This window comes from Strigops habroptila, chromosome 20 (genome assembly GCF_004027225.2).
Source record: "Strigops habroptila isolate Jane chromosome 20, bStrHab1.2.pri, whole genome shotgun sequence".
NCBI classification, from domain to species: Eukaryota; Metazoa; Chordata; class Aves; order Psittaciformes; family Psittacidae; genus Strigops; species Strigops habroptila.
In genome coordinates, this window is record NC_044296.2 from 609,475 (window position 1) to 627,684 (window position 18,210).

General features: G+C 53.6%; 1 protein-coding gene across 1 annotated transcript; it reads left to right on the forward strand.

Moving 5' to 3' along the window:
• The first annotated feature begins 5,919 nt into the window (after positions 1 to 5,919).
• Positions 5,920 to 17,044, forward strand: LOC115618307 (homer protein homolog 3-like). Its single transcript, XM_030509746.1, has 8 exons — positions 5,920 to 6,255; positions 7,115 to 7,246; positions 7,675 to 7,782; positions 10,983 to 11,104; positions 12,023 to 12,179; positions 13,556 to 13,666; positions 13,847 to 13,927; positions 14,783 to 17,044. The coding sequence occupies exons 1-8, from the start codon at positions 5,920 to 5,922 to the stop codon at positions 14,969 to 14,971; spliced, it is 1,236 nt and encodes a 411-aa protein (XP_030365606.1). The 3' UTR covers positions 14,972 to 17,044.
• Positions 17,045 to 18,210: the final 1,166 nt, after the last annotated feature.

Here is an 18,210-nt window from a genome sequence, read left to right on the forward strand (position 1 = left end):
TTTACCAAAGAGATGCTATTTGCATTGGAAATACCTTGAGAAAGTAAAGAGCAGTAAAACACACTTTCTCTGAGGTGTAAAGACCCAACAGGCAGCTGAATTGGATGGGTCGAGGAGCGAGCCTGCAATGAAAACACTGGAGCTGCCACGGTGCTAGTTTAGACAGAAAGATAAATGCTTTATTGACAGCTTTTTCAAAGACTCTCTGTCCCTTCCTCTATCCTGCGCTGTTCCTTACAACGGGATACATTTCTTTGTAGGATTGCGGCAGGAGGTGCAGTGGGAACACCATTCCAGCTCTGCCTTTGCCTCCTGCGGCTTCAGCCAAAAACCCCTTCACCTTTTCACTTCTGTTCTGCTATTAGACTTGTTTGCAGGCTTGAGAGTATGTGTCTGGTGAGGATTAGGGGGGGACTCTCTGAAATCCTCCTGTTAAACACATCCCCGGCAGAGGGATTGAAAGGGGTTTGCTCAGTGTGTAGATGTATGTGTGTGCAGGACGGGCTCTGCAGCAAGGCGGGCGAGCTGGGCTGTGTATGTACCTGTGTATGTCCTGATCCAGATGATCCAGGTGTGTCACGGGACAATCCTGGTGCTGTCTCCTAAACAGGAGATGTGCAGGCTCTCTCTGGGTGGTGCTCGTCTCCCTTCCTGCTGCAATCCCCCGTTGCATGAGCAGCACTGGGGTCATTTAGAAGATCCCACTCAGGAAGAGGCCCATGTGCTATAAGAAGAGGGTAGAGGCCACATCCCGACAGGACACTCGAGGACAGCTCGCTGCCTCCAGTGACATATGTGTTCAGATTACACAGCACAGAGGGGGCAGTGCTGGGTTTTGGTCTTCTCCGGACCTTGGCACCTTTTAATGCCTGCTGTTCCCCTGCAGGTAAAACGTGGTGCTGGTGCAGGGCTGAATTGATGCCATCTGTACCTCCTTGGCATGGGGCAGTGCTTGCAGGGTTGCTTCTCCTCCAGGGTTTTGGGCAGGGTTTTCAGTGTGTCCTAACCTGACGGGGTCCTCCCCCCAGCCTTGGTGGACTCAGTCCCTTTGAGCTGCTCAGTTCATTGCTACTCTGCTGAGACCATCCATTAAGAGGACAAACAATGATTTGCTCTCCTGGCAAGGGGGAAATAAGCAGCTATTTATTAAGAAATCCATTTGGATGCTGTAGAGAGGGAAATAATAGAAGAACCAAGATGGAACTGAGACCAGCATGCAGTTTTACACGCTGTCTTAATGACCACTGAGCACAGACTCCAGAGAGAGCAAATGGGAAACGACTGATCCATAGCCTGTATTCATGTGTCCTCCCCAAGCACCCTGTGACCTTCTTCCGCCTTCTCCGTCAGGAGGAGCCACAAGAGGAGAGATTTGGGCCCTTACTCAGGCAGCACCCTGGAGCCAGGTGCTTTGCTGCTGTGAAGAGCACATTAGACTGGTTAGATCATCTCTGCTTTTCAGTTTTAGCTGCTTGGTTTTGCTGGTAGCTGGCAGTCTGCATCGGGACATTCACTGGGGACAGGTCGTTTTTAAGCCATCAGTGGGCCATGGGATATTGAGTGTTGCCCTTCCCCCTTGGGCTGGAGCAGATGCTGGCAGCGATGGGACCTGAATCCTTTCCAGTTGCCAGCAGGCACTTGCTGAACACGTCTGTCTCTCAGCCAGATCGTTGTCCTTTCAGTTATTTGCTTTGGTTTTCTCAGTTCTCTGCCAAGGGCAGCCCTGAGGGATGTGAGTGGCTTTATTTACATGTGCCCTTTTCACTACAACGTCTGTATGGTCATGGGGACTCCCAGCTGGGAGCAGGACAAGAAGTGGCAGCATTGAGAGATGTGTGGTGTATCCAGCCTATACACTTACAACACAGGGGAAAAGGGAGAGGGAACACGACAGTTTGAATCCTGGGCACTTTCAGGGCTATTTTGATAAGCTTTGTAGTGGTTTTGGGAACAAGAGGTCATCGGCTCGGCCTGCAACAAGCTCAGCCGTGGCTCTGCCCATGCATCTTTGCCCTGGCTGGCAGGACCTGAGTTTTCCCTGCTCTGAACCAACCTCAGCAGTGTCCTGCCTGTGTCCCGCCTTGCTGAGCCACTCCTGGGCTGTGTCAGCCCTGCTGCTGGAGGAGGCATTTTCCATTTAATAACCATTAGTGACTTCTTGGAGATGTGCCTCTGGATCTGCAGACTTTCTTGCTTTTCTTCTCTTGGTTTGCATTGCTGCCTGCTCTTTCTCTCTGCTTTTTTGTTGTGCCCCACCACTTAGACTCCAGGAGAGCTTTTTGTTTTGCAGCTTTGCTTTAACCTCGTCAGACAAGTGAGTACTGAAAGGCAGGTTTCCAGGCTGGCCAGTGTCCTCCATAATGACATTCTTGTACTTGCTGGATACAGTTTGTACCATTTGATGGATTTAAAACAAAGAAAGACTTTTTCCCCCTGCACAAGCACTGCAAAAGGAACATAAACATCTCTGTGCTGTTCCCAAGCAGAGCAGAAAGCTCTCCTAATCATTACCTGCAGTGCTTCAGCTACTGCTTCCTAGAAAGCCCTGTCCCGGGGCCAGGCTGGCGTGCTGCTCCGGTAGTTGTGAGGAGGCCACGTAAAGCAATCACCATGAGGAGGGACAGGCCTGTTGGCAGCAGCTCTTCCAGCTGCAGTGAGGAGAAGGGAAACATGAGCAATCATTTCAGGAGATTCTGCCTGTCTGCTTCCCTCGCAGGGAGGCGGCAGCGGGATTCCCTCCCTGGCCAGGCAGGTGAAGCTGCTGCGAGCCCTGGCGCTGGTGTGCCGCTTTGCTCTCTGTTGGAAGCAAAGCACGTGTGGTGGAGCTGGCAGCAGGCCCATGGAGAGCCTGCGAGGCTTGCACGTTTCTAACTGGAAGGGATGCGCCTTGCACAGCCGCCGGGAAGTGGTGTTGCTCCAGGGAACACCGTAAGGGACAAGCAGAGGTATGAGGAGTGTTGAGGCACGGTGGTGGTGTGAAGGCACAAGAAGCAGAGCACCCTTCCCATCGGCACCATCAGAGGGGCAGCTTGCGGTGTACCTGAGACCAGGAAAAGAACGTGCATTCCGGGGGCTGTGTGCTGGCAGGAGAGCGGCCAAGTTGGCTTCATGGGATTAGGAAAAGCATAAGCTAACCCTGTGAGGGCTTTTCTCCTCTCCGACAGGGCTTCCAGTTGCAGTTTATTTTCCACTCCTGGTGCTCAGAAGGAAAGTAACGCTGGCTTTGTGGTGCGTGGCCTCCTGAGCCTCTCCTGGGCTTAGAGCGATAAGTAGAAGGCAGTGGGGGTTTCCAGATTAAGATACTCTCAGCTGACCTGCTTGGAGGCAGACCTACCAAAGAGGCTGGAGATCTGGGCTCTCTATCCCTTCACAGGCATCTTCATCATGCAAATTCACTTTCTTAAGCTTCTTTCGGAGATACCCAGTCTCAGCTGACATGGGAGAGAGCAGGGTGGGGACCATTTACTGCAGAGCCTCATTTACAAAGCAAATAATAGCCAGCGCTCACATGTCATGGGGAGACAGCGCAGGGCAGCCACAGCGGTTCCTCCCTGCTGGAGTCTGGGATCATGCCTGGCCCTGCAGAGCACGGGGCAGGGAGACACACGAGGTGGGAATCCCCCGTGTGGCTGCAGACCCGATCCCTGCGGGCAGAGGAGGGTGATGTCGGAATGGCAGAGCTCAGGGTGCATCGAGGGGGCTGGCTGGGGGACAGGGGACATCACTTGGTCTGAAAGCTGCTGCAGTCAGCAGGAGGGATCCCACTGGCACTGGTGCAGGCGCCGCTGAGCACAGGAATAGCTCCGTGCGGGCGAGGGCTGATCCTGAGGAGGGGTTTCCATCATGCAGCGCATCACGTGCGCGTGACTGGGAAACGAGCGCTTTCCAGGCTCCCTGTGGCCCTTTCCCAACAGCCAGCGCCTGCTGCCAAGGGGATTTGCTCCAGTTACACAGCTCACCCACTTATCCCCCCGGCCAGGGAAGAAAACTTGTTCAGTGATGAGAAATCATTGCAAGCTCCAAGCTTGGGACAAGGGAGCCCCTGAATGCTGCCTGGTTGAACGCCCTGTGCTCTGGGTGGTGAATAGAGCTGAAAGGAATCACTTGGAGGCAAAAACTCCAGCTAGGAGACCTGAGGAGGAAGCTGCTGGAGGAGACGCATACTAACTCCATGGCCTCTACTCTTACCCTTCCTAACAGATGTCACCAACTAGGTAATGTCCTTCCTCTCTTCTTTCCAACACTAGCCAGGATTTGGGGGTTAAGGTGCAGAAACATTAGTTTTTCCCTACTCTGTAGCTCCTGTGTCTCAAAGGGTTAAGTTGTGATCCATGTGAACTTCGTATCTGTCACTGGAGCCTGGAAAACATGAATCTCATTCCAAAACCAGACTGTGGCTGAATAAAACCAGGCAGAGAAGGTGCAGAGAGAGGCTGGATTAGACCCTCCTGCAGTCACAGAGATCTGAGTCAGGGAACAAGGTGTGAAATGGGGAGCTAGCAGGGAGGATCTGATTTCCTTCCTGAGCTTTGGGATGTGTTCAGAAAGCAGCAGTACATTTGTCTCTGGATTGACAGGAAAGGCTGCTCATGGCAGCTGTGAGGACTTGGAACAGGCAGGAAATACAAGTGGTGTGGATTTGGGGAGCTTGCCCAGAGCAGGGGTCGTGCCTGTGCCTTGTGCGCAGCTGCCGTGGGGGGGTGTTCCCAGTCACATCACATTTCACTGGTTTGGGTAATGGCCAGTACCTTGGGTTTAACCAAAGCCAAGCCCAGACCCCGATGCACCTGATGTTGTGTCATGGGAACATTCCTTCGTGCTCCTGAAACGCTCGAGTTACATCCTGATGCCTCTGGTTCAACTCCTTAGTTCAGCTCAGATCGCACTGGTTACAGAGCCCGGGCAGTGCTTGGTTCAGAGCTTTCTTCCAGCAGCTGCACATTGTGTGGTGAAGTGTTTCCTTTCATTCCTTGTGAAGTGGCTTGCTTTGAATCCTGCAGTGTGACCTCTCCCTGCAGGATGCGCTTCCCAAGCATGAGTCAAGGGAGGAAGAGCTGTGCTGAGGGGAAGGCGCTGCTTGTGCTCACATCCTAGACACATCATCCATCCATCCATCCGTCCGTCCATTTATTTCCCTCGCGCTCCAGCTTGGAGATACGAAGTATATACAATACAGCAGCCAGAGAGTCCTGTCCCTGGTGCACTTGCATGAACTGCCCACTGAGGTGCTGAGGGGTGCTGAAAGAAAGCTTCAAGGTGGCCTAAAAAGACTGTAACCCTCATCATTAACATGACTCTGGCTGTGTTGTGAAGGGCTGCCAGGTATACTCCAAACATGAGGTTGTGATGTCCTATTTGTGCTTCTGCTTCCAAGTTGCTTGCCTATCCATGGGTGAGCATGCATATATGATATACTAACGTGAGGGCATAACCTGTTATTGCTGGGATAAGCAGGCTTTTGGCCTTTGGAAATGGCTGAAGACTGCAGAGGAGGACAGAGAAACTCTAGAGGAAGGTAAAAACCTGTACCTGTAGTTAAACACCCTTGGTAGCTTTGTTATTGTGCCAAGGGTATTTTCATAGCCCAGGGTCACTAGTGTGCAGTGAAAGCTGCTGTCATTGTGCTGCCTGGATGGTGGTCAAATAGGAGGCATAAAACAACCACGGGCTTGTACTTTGCAGGGGCATCCAAGCAGTCCCCCAGCTTCTAAAAAGGGCTTTGGAAGGGTGTCCAGGATGTGGAGAGCTCCTGGGGAGAGCACAGAGAAGCGCGGAGATCTTGGAAAAGCAACTCACAGGAATGCTGGAAAACTTGGGTCATGACTCTCCTGATAGGGAAGGACACTAGATGATACCAGCCCAGACTGGGGAGCTGCTGCTCCCTGCACAGAGGCTCAGCGGAGGGCTGCTGGGTGAGAGATGCTGTGTCCTTGGGGGCTGCCCTGCCTGGCACCCCCTGCCTCAGATCCCTGCAGAGAAGCGAGGAGCAGAAGTGCTGCTGGTGGTGCATCATTCAGCCCCAGTGCCAGGAAGTCAGCGCTCTTTCCCTGTTGCTCAGCTCCCCTGTGCCCTGACAGCCCTGTTTGTTTCTCTTGCAGAGAGCAGCCAATCTTCAGCACCAGGGCCCACGTCTTCCAGATTGACCCTGCCACCAAACGGAACTGGATCCCTGCCAGCAAACACGCTCTCACCGTCTCCTACTTCTACGATGCCACACGCAACGTGTACCGGATCATCAGCGTGGGGGGCACCAAGGTGGGGGCAGCACCACGCAGCGTCACAGCAGGCTCTTCTCCACTCTGTTCTGGTGATGTTGTGGTGTCAAGTTGGTCAGTTCTCAGCACAGGCCCTTGAGGATCTCCACTGCAGGGAATGGAAGGTTAAACACTGCTGCCACGCTCAAGTGTAGTGTTAGACACTAGAATCTGTGCTGATGGGTCTGATGTTGTCTCTCCCAGCTCCAGTCTCTTCTCGCCCTTGGCACGTGCAAAGCACAAGCTTGTCCTGACACCCTTTATCCTGTGCTAAACCCAACCCCTGTAGAAATAATGAAATGACAGGCAGAGGCTGGGGGCATCTCAGGAGTTGTCTGTGCAGTCACTTCCACCAAACCCGAGTAACTCTCCACAAACTGCTCTTGATAGGCGTGTTCCTGACCTCCTCCTGCAGACCTGCAATGGCAGAGCCTCAGCATCTTCCCAGACACCTTCCTTTGGTGCTGCCCCAACCAGCAGAGTGGTTCATAACAGCCGCTCCCGACTGCTGGGGAAGCCTTTTGCTTTACTTGCCATGCAAATGGAGAACAGCAGCGAGTTGTGGAGTCCCCAGGGACACCCTGTCTCTTATCTTCCTTTCCAGCAATGGAGGAAGCTGATGACACTGAGACTTTCTTTTCCTTTTTCTAGATGAGATGACTGAGGTTTGTCCATGTCACGTAGCCACACTAGACTTTTGGTCACCAAAAGCCTGAACTGTTGTTTTATAGACGAAAAGCCAGAGCTTTCTCCCCCTAATTCCTAGAGCACCCAGGGATGATAGTGAGCACTCCCACCCCACCGCCTCAGGGCAGCAGGCTGGAGTTTTCTCTGACTCTCATTGTTGCTTCTCTCTCCAGGCAATCATCAACAGCACCATCACTCCCAACATGACCTTCACAAAGACATCCCAGAAATTTGGCCAGTGGGCAGACAGCCGAGCCAACACCGTGTACGGGTTGGGCTTTGCTTCTGAGCAGCATCTCTCCCAGGTAATGCTGCAGGTGCTGCAGAAAGCTGATGCCAGCGGGGGGAATGTCCCTGAAACCCTGAAGGGGAGATAAGCCTCTGGAGAACAGGCTTTAGGAGCCTGATGTAATGCTGTTCCTAGCATCTCTGCATCTTGCATCAGCTTTTAGCACAGTGGGAAGAGCTTTAAAGTAAAATTTGCAGAGTGGTTTTGAATATCACAAATCAAATTAGGACTTGAGGCTCAATTTCTGTCACTGCTGTTTAGCTAAGCCCACCGAGGGCCAGAACCATGGCCAGGAAGGGGCCACTCACTGAATTGTATTGTTAGTTGAAGAGAAATGTAAAAGCATGTTGGATGGAGCTGCAAAGGGAGGAGGACCCAGGCCTCGGGTCTGGTGAGTTGCACTTGTTGGCAGAGCACTGGAGTGACTCTTCCCCTCCCCTCTAGTTTGCAGAGAAGTTCCAGGAAGTGAAGGAAGCAGCTCGTTTGGCGAGGGAGAAGTCCCAGGATAAAACAGAGCTGACCAACCCTGCCCTGAACATCGCATCTCACCAGGTAATGCTGAGTGATGGCAGCCAGGGGAAACGGCCGCTGTGCTCATCTCCTCCAGTAACTTCTGACTTCCACCCCCTTCTGAGAGCTTCCTCCCAGACACTGAGCGGGGAGCCTCACACTTTGGTGGCACTTGTGGCCCTGAGGTCACTGCTGGAGCTCATGAAGCAGATTAACAAATGAGTGCTTAAGTGGAGCTCCTGGGAAGGTTCACCCCCCTCTCCCTTTGGCAAACTATGGAAGCCGTTTGATGTCTATTGAAGCCATGCTGGGGTGGGGGGGTTCCTGCTGTGCTGCCTGGGGCTTTTTAGTTTGGTGGGGTTTGTTGTGGTTCTTTTCTTCTTTGATTTCGAGCTGCTGGCTCTCCCTGGGCTCAGGGTGACAGCAGCACGCAGGTGGCATGCAGGAGTGCATGTTGCCTGGTCGAAGATCATAGGGAGGAAGACACATGGCACTTTTGTCCATTCTTCTGGGGCTGCAGGGAATTCTCCTCCAAGTGTCTCTGACAGGAGATGGTGCTGCCCACGGGGGTCCATGGAAAGACAAAGGGATTTCTTAGAGCTGGTGACTGAGGAGTGCTGGCCAGACTTCTGTTTCTGTTTCCACTGTGGAGGAGAAGCTGTGCTGTGAGAGCAGGAATCACACTCCTCTTGGGAACTCTCCCTAAGGTAGCGCTGCTGCCTGACAGCCACTCATTCCATTTTCTTTTCCCCAGGAGACCAAGCCAGAAACCTTAAGCCCATCACAGATGGTTCTCACATGTGTTGCACTTGTTACCTTTCTCCCTGTGTAGCTAAACCAACTCCAGCAGCAGTGGGATGGAGGGAGAGGACAGGCTGTGGAGAGCTCTACCCTGTTTTTTCCCATGGTGAAGCAGTGCAGTGCTGATGATGAACTTGCCCTCCCAAATACTTCCCTCCAGAGGTGATTCTGCATTTCCCAGCGCTCCTGGCAGTAGGAGAGGAGCTGTAGGTTGGAGGACATTGTGTTCTCTGGGCTGGGTACAGATGGAGTGGCAGCAGAGGAGGAGGAGGGAGTGTGAACAGTACCTTGGCCTGCAGGGAAAGGAGGGGGAGGTGGTGGCTCTGCAGAGACTGGAAATGTCAGGTGGGGTGCAAAACTGGGGAAAATCTGCCCAGCTTTTGGCTCCTGTAACTCTAAGCCCCATCCTAATGGGTGGGTCATGAGGCCAAATGCTGGGTGGGTTAATGGCCAAAGACTCTGCTCAGTAATCATTACCCAAGATGCAGATTCCTGGCCAGCTGCGGTGTCATCTCCCAGCTCCCCTGGCCAGGAGGTGGAGGCTGGGAGTACAGATCCTCCCTCTTCAGCTGTTTACACCAGCAGAGCTCAGGAGGTGCCACAACAGGACATGTTCATCCCTTCTGTGCTGCGATGGCACCTTGCAGCAGAAGGGCTGAGGAGGTCACATGGAGGTGACCTTCACCTCACTCTTCCCATTCAGCCTGTCTCAGTGACCAGCATGCTGAGGCAGTGGCACGTGCAGTGTCCCTTGCCATGGGGGTGTGCACATCTTGGCCTGCAATTCCTGCTTTCTCCAGCCTGTACACAAATCAGCCCCTCATCCCTTCTCCAACTGTCCCACTGATTCCCAGTCTCTACATTAGTAGAGCTTCAAATCTGAGTTTCATCCTTGAATAATTGATTGTGTTTCTGTTTGCAAGTGAGCAGAGAGCAGATCTGTCTCCTGAAATTAAATCAAGGCTTCCTCCTTTTCTGCATCTGCACTAGTTTACTCAGGCTTTAGATTTTCAGAGCTGGGCAAATCCCAGGATAGAAGCTCTCTTCTGGCCTCTAGTAGCTTTTAGGCCAATTCCCATCCCATTTAGCATCCCCAGCACAGAGTATGTCACTGTGGAAACATAAGCAACAAAACAGTGTGCAGTATCTTCAGCTGGACTCACAGGGGTTCAACACACAAGAAAAGGAAACTTCTGCCCCTTCCCTGCCTCAGTTTCCCCACCTCGTGGTAAAGGTGAGGCAGGGTTGTGTTTTCCAGGTCTTGTTTCTCAGTCATTCTCTGGAAGGCTTCATGAAGCTGGTGTTTAATACATGTCATGGCCATGTCTGGCTCTATTTATAGGTGTCACCCGACTCCAAAGCAGGTGCCTGTCTCTACCACAGGCATTTGAGGGCTACCTATGAACCCCAGCAGCAGCCTGGGCTCACAGCTCCCTGCTTAGGAGCCCAGAGACTCGTTGCTCAGAGAGGCTTTTTATAGCTCAGTTTGCCCTGTCAGTGCCAAGCTGTTTCCCTGCTGTGAGAGGAGATCATGTAGGAAGGGTCTTCTGGAGGGGCTGGAGGATGTGAAGTCTGCTTTGGCTTCTGCATATTCATCTCTGCTCTGCTGTCAGTTGTTTGTCTCTGCTAGCTCTGATGTATGCAAGAATCTGGAGCCATAGACAAGGATATACTTTGGTGCAGAGACTGTGAGTTTCTTCTCCCACACCTTTGGAAAATGGGTGCCAGAGTCACCTGAGCAATAGAAGAGTTTCCTTCCCCTGAGCCTGAGACACCCCATCCCAATGGCACCTGGTGTCTTAGCTCAAGGTCCAGAAGCTGGGCTTGACTGAACCCAGGTCTGGCAGGTCTGCGTTTAGTTTAAGTCTTTCCACTGCTCTGAGAACCAGCAAGAAAATCCTCTTAAGAATTCAGCAAAGCCCCGGGACAGCCACTTGAGCAGCTCCAGTGTGTGCAGGGCCACGGGGCTGGGTTCCAGCTGGTGACACCCTGGCATTGCCATGGGGAAGCTGAGGGCCGGAGAATTCAGCCCCTCAGCTTGGGAGGGGGAAGAGCTGGTGCGTGCAGGCTGTGAGCCCTCCTGCTCAGCGTGTCTGCGCGCTGGGGTCGCTGCCCCAGCGTGGCATGGACACAGAGAAAGGGAGGACCCTGCAGCAGGGCAGCTGCTGGAAGAGCAGAGCACTGACCTGCCTATCCAAGAGAGAGCCCTGTGCCCACATTGCTGTGCCATGCCTGGTGCTGCTGAGCCGTACCTGAGGGTCTTTGTCACCCCTTGTCATGGAGACAAGCACAGCACTACCTGAGCGTTAGGACTGAAAGCCAGTGTTCCCCACAGGAGTGCAGGGGCTCAGAGCCAGCCCTGTGAACCTGGGCTAGGAGTGAGTTTGCAGAGACCTTGTGGGTCTCACTGCTGTGTGGTAACCACTCTTCTTCATCCCCAGGTACTTCCCAGCCCCATCATCAGCTCCAATGGGCCAGGAGAAGATAAACTATTCCGAAGCCAAAGCGCCGATGTGGAGGTGACCACGGAGAAGGAGCGGCTGAAGAAGATGCTCTCCGAAGGGTGAGGCTGCCACAAGTGCTCCCTGTTCCTCACTCCTGAACTGTCTGTTCTGGCAGGATTTGGTGCATGTCCCTGTCATCCCAAATGCTTTTGAACCAATGCTGCTACTTCAGGTAGCTGGATAATGCCCCGTGTCCGCTGCTGCTCTAACCCTCCACCGTAGCGATTTCCCCTCTTCTCCAGTAGGAAGTTATTCCGGTTGGAGGTGAAATCCGCTCTTCAGGCAGCGTGGGAAGAATGCTTTTGTGCCCGCAGCAGGGCTGAGTTGATGCCAGTTATCTACAGATCAGTAGTTTATGATACCAGAAGATATTCACGCTTTTCCAGCTGGCCCAGGGCTACATTTGTGTTAATTCCCCTGATGATACCAGCAAAGTCTCCGCTGCTTCCGCTCTTTGTCTGTTCAAGAGACTCTGGCTGGATTCTGCCCTGCGGCTCCCCTTTAGCTCCCAGCTGAACACTTAAGAGTATTTTTAAATCAAAAGCAAGTGTCCTTTGCTACCTTCTCCTGAGCCTGGGGTGGGAGGGCTTTAGTCAAAGCAAACTCAGATGTGACAAGGATTTAAACCCCAGATTTGCAGTCCCACATTATGAAGCTCCTTTGTAGCAGCTGTACACACAAACACACACACACACCCCCCCCTTAATCTCACAGTGTGGTTTCTGCAGTTTCAAGCCAGCACACAAGGCCTCAAATACAAATATTATCCGGGGGTAAAGAGGCGCAGATTCAGGGCTGGAAGAAGCGTTTACATTGGGGAAGTGGTATGAAAGCTGAACAGAAAACTCTGGAGGAGCTGGGAGCTGCCCTGCGCTTCCAGGAGCTTTGTTTCGGTGCATGTGAGCACGGGGGGAAGAACCCTTCATGCTGAGACTCTCCTGTGCTCTCCTGAACACTTGCCGTGTTCTCTCACACAGTTCTGTGAGTGAAGTCCAGTGGGAGGCCGAGTTCTTCAGCCTCCAGGACAACAACAACAAGCTCGTGGCTGCTCTCCATGAAGCCAACGCCAACGTGGACCAGTGGAAGAAGCAGTTGGCTGCTTACCAGGAGGAGACGGAAACACTGCGGCAGCGGGTGAGCACCGGAGGGGCTTTGCAGAGCAGGTCAGAGGAAGCCCCATCCCAGAACCAGATGGTGCCCTTGACCCCATTCTCTCTTCAGTTTCCATGGGTGTCAGCAGGAGATGGGATGGAAATCCAGGATGCTGCATGAGCCTGGCAGGGAAAACATGTCAAGGAATAAGGCCATGTAGCCAGGGAGCTCTCACAAGAGCTCCTGTTCTCTGCAGAGCAAGTTGGGGTTGTGCTGTGTCCCCATGAGCAAAGGGAGGAAACCAGGGCACAAAGTCAAAGCATACCAGCTTTCCTTCACATTTCCAGGGGGTGGTTCCCAGCTGCAGCAGTACTGAGTGAGGTCCATGCCCCCTTAGCTGGGCATCAGCACAAGCTTCTGGCTGCTGACAGGAAGGATGAAGGTTGCTCTGTCTGCTGTAATTAGCTCAAATCCAAGCTGCCACATCATGAAACCCACGTGGTGCGGTACAAACAAGCCCTTGTTCGGTTGGAAGAATAGGATCTTTTGACCTGTATAATGTCAGAGAGGTCCCAGATCAACTGTGTGCAGGCCTGTGTGCATCTGGGCAGAGGAGTGACAGTCACACGGCTGAGCTTGTTGGGAAGAACTATGGAGAACTTGGGAAAGGGTTTTAGGACAGTTGGGGTTTGGCTGGGAAAGGACTCTGGGGGCCTGCAGAAGGAGGCATGAAGCCATTTCACTTCAGGATAGCTCATTCAAAAGACAGCAGGGATTTATAGCAATTGAGAGCTGTTTCCACCCGATGGCTGTTGTGTGGCCAGTCCCCAGGAAACAGCCATCCCCCAGGATTCACTGTGCCCACTGGTGGTTCTCAGTGTTGGAGTCACACAGTGACAGAACAAATGTTCTGCTCTGCAGCAGGAGCCTGCCTGAGGTGTAGCAGAGACCTTGGTGTTGTGTGTGCATTTTAAACACAAATCCTCTTCATGAATCATCTCAGCCACTGGGCTGAATTTTTCAGGAATGGGGCAAATCCTTCCTCCCAGCCCTGCTGGGGTTGAGCTGCAGCAGCTCCCTTGCCCTTGGCAAGCTCTGCCCAGGGATGTAAATGGTGTAGCCATCACTTTGGGTTGTAGGCTCATGTGCTTGATGTCAACCAGCTGGAAGCACAGAGGTGGAGGAGAAAGCAGAGACAGTCTCTAACCTGAGCTTTGCCATGGAGGGTTTCTGTGTGTGATCTGGGCAGAGCAGAAGGAGATGATTTTTTCCTCCCCAGGGTGGGAGCTGCTGCCCTGTTGTAACCTGGTTGGGTTTGCAAGGAAGCCAAAACATGACGGAGAGTGACTGAGGGTGATGAGGTGTCAGGACATTCCTGTATCTCTGAGCATGCTTCCCCTGTGCTTGCTTCCATGTAGGTAGCAGAACTGGAGTCACAGGGCACTCAGGATTCCTCCAGCGAGAACAACAAGGAAGAGCTGAGCCAAACCCTGGAGGAGCTGGAACTGCTGATCAAGGCTAAGGATGAGGTAAGAGCCCACAAAGCAGAGCAAAGCCTGCAGCTGGGAGGCCCGTCAGTCACCAACACCCTGTTTGTCATTACAGCTTGAGTGAGAGGGGAGGGAGGGAAGGGACTTGGCTGGGGTAGGTGCTGGGAGCTGGCCCCACTGGGACAGGGGTGGGTCTGACAGCTCCTCCTTGTGTTTTAGGAGATCCAGATGCTAAAGAGCCAGAAGTGTGGCCGATGGGAAGCAGAGGGCGAGCGTGAGGAGACACTGCAGAAGCTGCAGGTGGGGATGGCAGATCTGGGACACCTCTGCACTCATAGCAGAGTGATCCTCCCCATTTCTCTGCTGAGCCAAAGAGTGAATGCTGTAGAGCTGCTGTGCCTATGGTCTGCCTCTGGATGATGGGACTGGGTTCTTGCTGGTGTCTCTGCCTTCTTCCACCCTCTCTGTGTCCCTCAGAGATGTGACATGGGGCACAATCAGCAGGCAAGAGCAAACCCAGCCTTCACCTACTCTCCTTTTAGCTCTTGCAGTAGCCCCTGACATGGGACTGGAGCAGAATCTGTCATGTCCTGTGACCGTCTACCTCTGAAGTCCTGCTTAGCATGCTGGCTGGCCAGGGCTGGCTGGGGAGCAGAGCTCTGCCTCAGTCTGGCTGGCAGGAGGGATGCAAGCTGCTCTGCACCTCAGGGCAAGGACACAGGTGGAAGCAGGATCTGTTGTGTGGTCTCTGGGGGCACTGCCTGCCTGTGTTCACCTCTGAGCTACTGAACAAGGAGATCTGCTGCAGGGCCCAGCCCCTTACACAGGCACTGGTTTTCATGGCAGAATAGTGTCTCCAAACATCAAATGCCATCACAACTGGAGGTGACAGGCATGTGAGATCTGCTTTGCAAACTGTGGGCACATCCCTGGGTTTGGGGAACACGTGCTCACATGCATGTGCCTGCCAAGTGCTGTGGCCTAGGACAGGAGATCCCTTGGTGAAAGAACTGGTGGGGCCCCAGGCTTCTGGGTGTGGGAAGCCTGGTGCTGGGCTGGCAGCGTGGCTGGTTGGTGCAGATAAGGGGGGCGGTGTGTGAGCAGCTCCTGTTGGTGCTGGGGCAGCCCCCTCACTGCACTCGTGTCCCTGGGCAGGAGCTGGAGACCCGCAACGCAGAGCTGGAGCAGCGCCTTCACCTGGCTGAGCAGACATTGGCAGAGACCCTGGCCGAGAGGGAGAAGATCCAGAACGAGGTCACCAAAGTGGCGGAGATCATGGATGTGAAGATATTTGAGCTCAGTGAGATCCGGCAGGGACTGGCCAAGCTGGTAGAGAGCAATTGAGCAGCAGCACACTCAGAGGAGACACCTCCAGAGGAGGGGAGCCTGAGCTGGGACAGTCACAGAACATCGAGGTCTGCTGGGGCAGGACATGCCAACATACCAGCAGCTGCCTGGACAGTGTGGAGACCAGCCACAGCCACCTACTGCCCCCTGAACACCCAGGCAGAGGGCAGAGAGCACCTGAGCTCCTGAATCCTCCTCAGGGAGCATCGACAAATCACAGCCAGACCTCTCTGGACCCTGCCATGGCTGTGGCATGGTCCAGAGAGAGCGGCTGTGCCCGAGCCGCCCTCCCAGCCCCCTGCTGCCGCACTGTGTCTCCCACAGTTGTGAGGTTTCAGGGGGAAGGGGCTGAGCAGCCTGTGCAGGTTTTCAGTAGTTTGGTTTTTAGGAAACCACTTGCCTTTTGCAAATAAGCTGCCAGGTGTTTCCCACCTGGGCAGGGAGCAGCAGTTCTAGCACACCAAGAGCAAGAGTTGCTCCTTTTCCTCTTCCCCAGCCCTAACTACATCATGTCTTTTCAACAGGATCCAGTAACACTTCCAGAGGTAGCAGTGTCCCCACTGCAGAGAAGGGTCCTTGCCTGACCGTGTGTCCTTTCCACTGTTCAGTTGCATCCTCCAGAGAAGAAGGAGCTGCAGGTTTTAAAGCTCTTATTAGTTCACCACAGTGGGATGTAATGACTTGTTAAAACTTTAAGCTGAGAAGAGCAGAGGCTTGGTTGGGAAAGGGGCATTTGAGAAATGGGACATCCCTGAGGGGATGGCCAACAAACTGCTCCGTTGGCATCAATCCCGGCCTCTGAGGGCTGCACTTAATTGAAATTAAATGGAGCAAGTCACAGTTGCTCTTGGCTGCTTTTTTTTTTTCCTTCTTTTTCATTAGGAAACAGTCCCCAGGGTCAGCCCCAGTGCTCCCTGTGAAGGGTCTGGGTCCCTGCTCCATGTCAGCCCCAGTGCTCCCTGTGACGGATCCGGGTCCCTGCTCCATGTCAGCCCCAGTGCTCCCTGTGAGGGGCCGGGTCCCTGCTCCATGTCAGCCCCAGTGCTCCCTGTGACGGATCCGGGTCCCTGCTCCATGTCAGCCCCAGTGCTCCCTGTGAAGGGTCTGGGTCCCTGCTCCATGTCAGCCCCAGTGCTCCCTGTGAGGGGCTGGGTCCCTGCTCCATGTGAAGGGTCCTGGTGCCAGCTTGCCACACTTGGCCACATGGAAGGAGAACAGGAGGCGTTTGGAGCATGCTGGGACCAGTGCCCTGAGGAGCCTGTGAGAAGTTTGTGAGTTACCACAGATGTTTTCTAGTCATAGGAATTGAGCAAGGAAGAGTTGTGCCCCCCCACGGCACCTGCTGTGCCCCCCCAATTACCCAGGAGCATGTTAGCCCTGTGCTGAATGATGAAGCAGTGTCCATGTAGAAATAGTTAGAAACCTCCCAGGAGTGTTGATGGATTTGGATTCTGTTGTTGGGGTTTTTGCCCTCTTTGCCACTATAAGTAATCCTGGGAATGTCTCACAGGTTGCAGAAACTCTGGTGCTGGCAAGCACTGCCTGCCAGTGCTGCCCTCTCCCCAGCACACCCCCTGAACCTCAGCAGAGCTCAGGGCCTGCCTCTCCTTTCCCTCACCTGGTGACCACGAGAGGAACCCAGAGCTCCCACGCACTGCCTGCAAGTCAGGGCAGGATTTGGGGCTGGCACCTTGGGAATCCGCTGCCGTGGAGAGCTGCTGGTGACTCCCTGCTGGATTGTGTCCAGGCAAAGCCCTTCCCTTTCCCAGGGGTGATGAGGAAACAGTGAGGTTTCCAGACCTGCATAGCCAGGGAAGGGCTTTTCTGGTTTTAGGTTGGGCTTTTTTCGTTGGTTTTCCCTTCATTTTAATGATTTTTGTTTGCATGACGTGTTCTCAACTGTATGGGCTGGAGCTCCTGTAGTGATACTTGTTTCAGGGTATTTAAGAAGGGAAGGAAGTAACTGGGTGGCAAAAGACTCCAGGGACTTGTTTACCTCCCCGTGCCAGTGTTCATATTCTATTCCTACAGGAGCAGCCTTCTTTTGAAATAGAGATCAGCTCCAAGAAAGGTGTGTTTGGTTTCATTTGTCACTGGGCTATGGCAGGAGGAGGGTGGGATTTGGGAGTATGGGAGAAAGGAAGTTGAGCAGAAGTTCCTTGTGTTCTCTGCTTCCTGCCCTCTCATGCTCCTCTCCTGTGGCTGTGACCCACAGGCTGGAGCTGGGTATGGATCCTGAATTCTGGCAGTGACCATTCCATAGCCCAGCAGCTTGGCCAGTGCCTGTGGTGATGGCTCAGTGGTGGGGCTGACCACGCCTGGCTGAGTCAGCTCTCCTGAGGCCACCTCACACCATTCCCAAGCAGTGAGAGGCAGAACCTGAGTCAAGCTGCTGCACATCCCAGCAGGACTCCCTGGGAGTGGGGGAGAGACACAGCCACAAACTGCTCTTACGCTATTTAAGCCTCTTCTTGTCCCTTATGCATTGAAATGTCCTCAAAGCACAACCTAGCATCACTGGAGAACTCCACCTAGGCCTACAGCAGAGACAACTGAGTTGAGGTGGAGTGGAGGAAGGTCTGCAAGTCATGCAACAAGTCACACATAGGAGGAATCTGGAGCTAATCTTCCACTGCCATCCTGCAGGAAGCTCTCCTGGTTTCACAGTGTTCAACCTTCTCATGGCAGATGGAGAGTCAGACTCCATTTAAAAAATGCCATGGAAAACCAGACCAACCAACCAACCAGGCCATGGAAAAGTGCAAGTTCTGGGCTGCTGCTTATCCTCATGTCCCATCTGAAGCCAGAGCCCAGGGGTGTGTGCACACAGGGGGCCTGTGGGAGCAGTCCTACCTCCCCCCCAGGTCTATCTCATGATGGTGAGTAAAACCAGTGTTGAGTGCTGCTGAGCTCAGACTGGGAGGAGGGTATCCGAGTGCCAACGAGACAGGGGTTGTGCAGGGATCCTGCTCTAGAGCCTCCTCTTGCTATCCCAAGCTGTAACCCCCTGGAAGGGGGGTTTCTGTCTAGTGGGGAAAGTATTACAGCCAGGCATACAAAGTGCAGATTCCTCTTGTGAAATCAGTACTTCTGCAGGAGCAAAGCCCGTGCATAAAACCTGCTGAGCTGCTTGTTCAGTGCACACCAAGGTGCTGCCAGCCCCTGGGGCCTTTGCTGCTGGAGCTGGCCTGGCCCTGCCAGGATGCTCAGCGCTGTTCCCTGCGCTCTCTGTACCC